Genomic DNA, 3,407 nt, shown 5'->3' on the forward strand with positions numbered 1-3,407 from the left:
TCAATCCACAATTGTTGCATCAAAAGTTTGGCGACAAATAATTGGGGTTAGCCATCCAGCTGGGTCAAACAACTTGGCAACAATGGATAAAATTTTTCGCTTTGTAACAGATTCGGTTGGTAAATCGATGTGTGTCACATTGTAGAAGAAGTAATCGGAAATGGCATTCCACTGAATGCCCAGAGTTTTGGTTTCACTAACATCATCGATTTTTAAAAAGTCTTCGCTAAGAAGATCATCTGGTTGAATGTTTTTAATAATTTGCGGGTGATTCGAGGTAATCTTTTTTAGTGGAAATCCTGCGGAACTTAACAAATCAATCATCTCGTGAAGGTATGATGTTGCCTCGATTAAAGAATGGGCTCCAGATAATATGTCGTCAACATAAATTTGATTCCTCAGAATAGAAGATGCGGATGGGTGTGATTCTCTGCTGTCATCACTTAATTGAAGCAATGTTCGAATTGCCAAATATGGTGCACAATTTACCCCGAAGGTAACGGTTTGTAAACAAAAATCTTGAACTTTCTCCACTGGAGAAGTTCGAAACAGAATTCGCTGGTATTGCTGATCATCTTCATGAACGAAAATTTGGCGGTACATTTTTTGAATGTCGCCATTGAAAACATATTTATATAATCTCCAACGTAAAACAACATTCATTAACTCATTTTGTAAAGTTGGACCAGTGTAGAGCATGTCATTTAATGAAAAACCACTGTCAGTTCTTTTTGAGGCATTAAAGACAACTCTTACTTTCGTGGAGGTTCGCTCAGGCTTCACTACTGCATGGTGTGGCAAGTAAAATGAAAGGAATTTTGAATTGTCAACGATTTCGAAACTGTTGGTTGGTCTCATGTGACCTAAGGAAATGTACTCGGAAAGAACTTTGTTGTATTCCGAAGCAAGGTTAGGATCCTTATCAAGTGTCTTTTCCATCCTCAGAAATTGGCCCATTGCAGCACGTCTAGAAGACCCAAGGTACTGGGTAGATGGCAGATTCTGTTTAAAAGGTAAACGAACAACATATTTGCCATCATTTCTTCGATAAACAGTATCTTTGTAAAACTCTTCGCACCAAAGATCAGATTCGGAAAGACAGTTTTCGTTTGAAACATTCTCAATTTCCCAGAATTTTCTTAACTCTTCATTCAAAGGATCTACCGTGACCGTCCAAGAAGCAAATGAAACAACAGATCGTGGTTTGGGTTTCCCACTAACGATCCACCCAAATTCGGTGTCTTGCGCTAACAAATTTCCTGAAATATTCTTTTCCAATCCAGGTTTGATAATAGTTGGTAAGATATCACTACCGATCAACATGTCGATAGGAGCTGGTTTGAAAAAGTTTGGATCGGCTAGCTCTAGGCCTGATAACTTCGTGAAATCGTCTATTGCATTAATAGATGATGGCATCAACTGATTTAAACTAGAAACGACAATGGCAGATGCGGTAATCTTAAATTCTGATCTTCTAGATTTTAGGGTTAATTCACACATTCTGGATGAATTTTCAAGGAGTGTGCCGCCAAGGCCAGAAATAGTTGTAAAGGATTTCTTGGTTGGTATTTTAAAGCGTGTTATCACACGGCTTGAAACAAATGATTCCTGCGAACCTTGGTCAATGAATGCACGAATTGTGAATAGTATACCTTGGTGCTCAAGGTCGATCAATGCGGTGGGCAGAACAGTTTTTTCTCCTGATTGAGCAAAATTGGATTGAACATACGAGGTATCTGCATAAGCTTCAGCGGGTGTTGTGGGCGGTTCGTCGTAGTAGGTTTCGACGTGGTATGCGGATGCAGACTTAGGTGCCTGCCATTTTGAATTGGGTTGAGAACCCGCGGGTTTTGAAACAGAGGAACCCTCATTAGGGTGTAACAAAGTGTGATGTTTTTGTTTGCAGGTTTGACAAACATGTTGGCTCTTACATTTTTTCGAGATATGGCCATATGATAAACAGTTTTCACAGATTTTGCTGTCGAAAACAAATTTACGTTTTTCCGAATGTGACCAAGATTTGAAAGTGGAACATGACCTTAGATGATGGGATTGTTGGCATACTTTACATGCCTTATGCGGAGAATCAGTGGAAGAGTTGTAATTGTTGGTCTTTTGGGAATAAGTTGAATGGGATTTTGGTGTTTTCATATCCGAAATCGACTCTATCATGTACAACCGTTTGGTTAGGAAAGAATCTAATTGGTCCCAGGATGGCATTTCTTTATGATTGGAAAGTGAATTCTCCCAAGCAGTCAACGTTTCCTCTGGTAACTTGGAGGAAACCCAATAAACCAGAATAGGATCCCAGGAAATAACCGAAACACTATAAGTTCGCAGAACTGAGAGACAATTATTAATGGTATATTGGAGATTCCGTAATGTTTTGCCTTTTTCATTTGAAATATGGTCAATTTCGAAAATCTTTCTAAGTTGATGATTTATGAGAATACGCTTATTCTCATATCGCTGGCGAAGGGCTTCCCATGCCAACTCAAAATTATTATCGGTTAACGGAAATCTCTTGACTATTAAGCTTGCTTCGCCTCTAGTTTTGGCTCGCAAATGAAACAATTTTTGTGCTGGAGATAATTTTTGATGATTGGAATATATAGCAGTGAACATATCCCTGAAACTTGGCCAGTTATCGTATCCACCACTGAAGACCTCCGTATCACACGCAGGTATCTTTAACGAAAAACTTGTGTCATTGCTTGCAACTTTATTTTCTTCCTTAGATTTTGACACTGAACCCAAAAGTTTTTGTTGTTCGATCTGAATCAGGTCGAGAATTGAGGATTTGCATTCCTTATACGATCGACAACATTCTGAAAACTTGCCATGCATCGCCCCTTTGGCTTCTTTTGACAAATTGGAATCGGATGAAGTCATTTCGTCATCATAAACATGAGCAAGCTGACGCCAACGCCTCTCTAGATCATCAAGCTCAACTTGTAGGCTGGAGGCTGTGAAATTTTCAATAGCCATTTGGCCAAAATCAGCACAAAACGTAATAATTTGGTCGGAAAAGAATATAAATTTCTGAGGAGGGACGGCATTTTCAGCACCGGAATCTTCAGTATTGGTCATAATGAGGTATTGGTTAACAATTGAAATGATACAACTTAAGCAAAACTGTGTTCAATTAGTCGAAATTTCTACAATATTTGAAAATATTCAAAAAGAGAATGTTTTTTATTGTGCAATCCCGACTTATGGTATTGAACAGAAAATCAAGTACTCCTTGCAATTCTACATCCAATTCTTGTCTTTATTAAGAATACAGACAAATACCGTGAGAATTTTACCAGTACAGAAAAATATTGCGCGAAAAAAGTAGGAAGTAGTATCAAGACCAAATCAATCAACAGCGGTTTGAATGGGTGTAACCAATATGTATTCGTACA

The 3,407-nt window shown here is 38.4% G+C and overlaps 1 protein-coding gene across 1 annotated transcript; it reads right to left on the reverse strand.

The window, feature by feature from the left end:
• LOC133333646 (uncharacterized) lies at positions 1–3,090 on the reverse strand. Its single transcript, XM_061541938.1, has one exon. The coding sequence runs from the start codon at positions 3,088–3,090 to the stop codon at positions 1–3; it is 3,090 nt and encodes a 1,029-aa protein (XP_061397922.1).
• Positions 3,091–3,407: the final 317 nt, after the last annotated feature.

Source organism: Musca vetustissima, unplaced genomic scaffold (genome assembly GCF_032173495.1).
Source record: "Musca vetustissima isolate MV318-11 ecotype Yass unplaced genomic scaffold, APGP_CSIRO_Mvet_v1 utg92711, whole genome shotgun sequence".
Lineage (NCBI taxonomy): Eukaryota > Metazoa > Arthropoda > Insecta > Diptera > Muscidae > Musca > Musca vetustissima.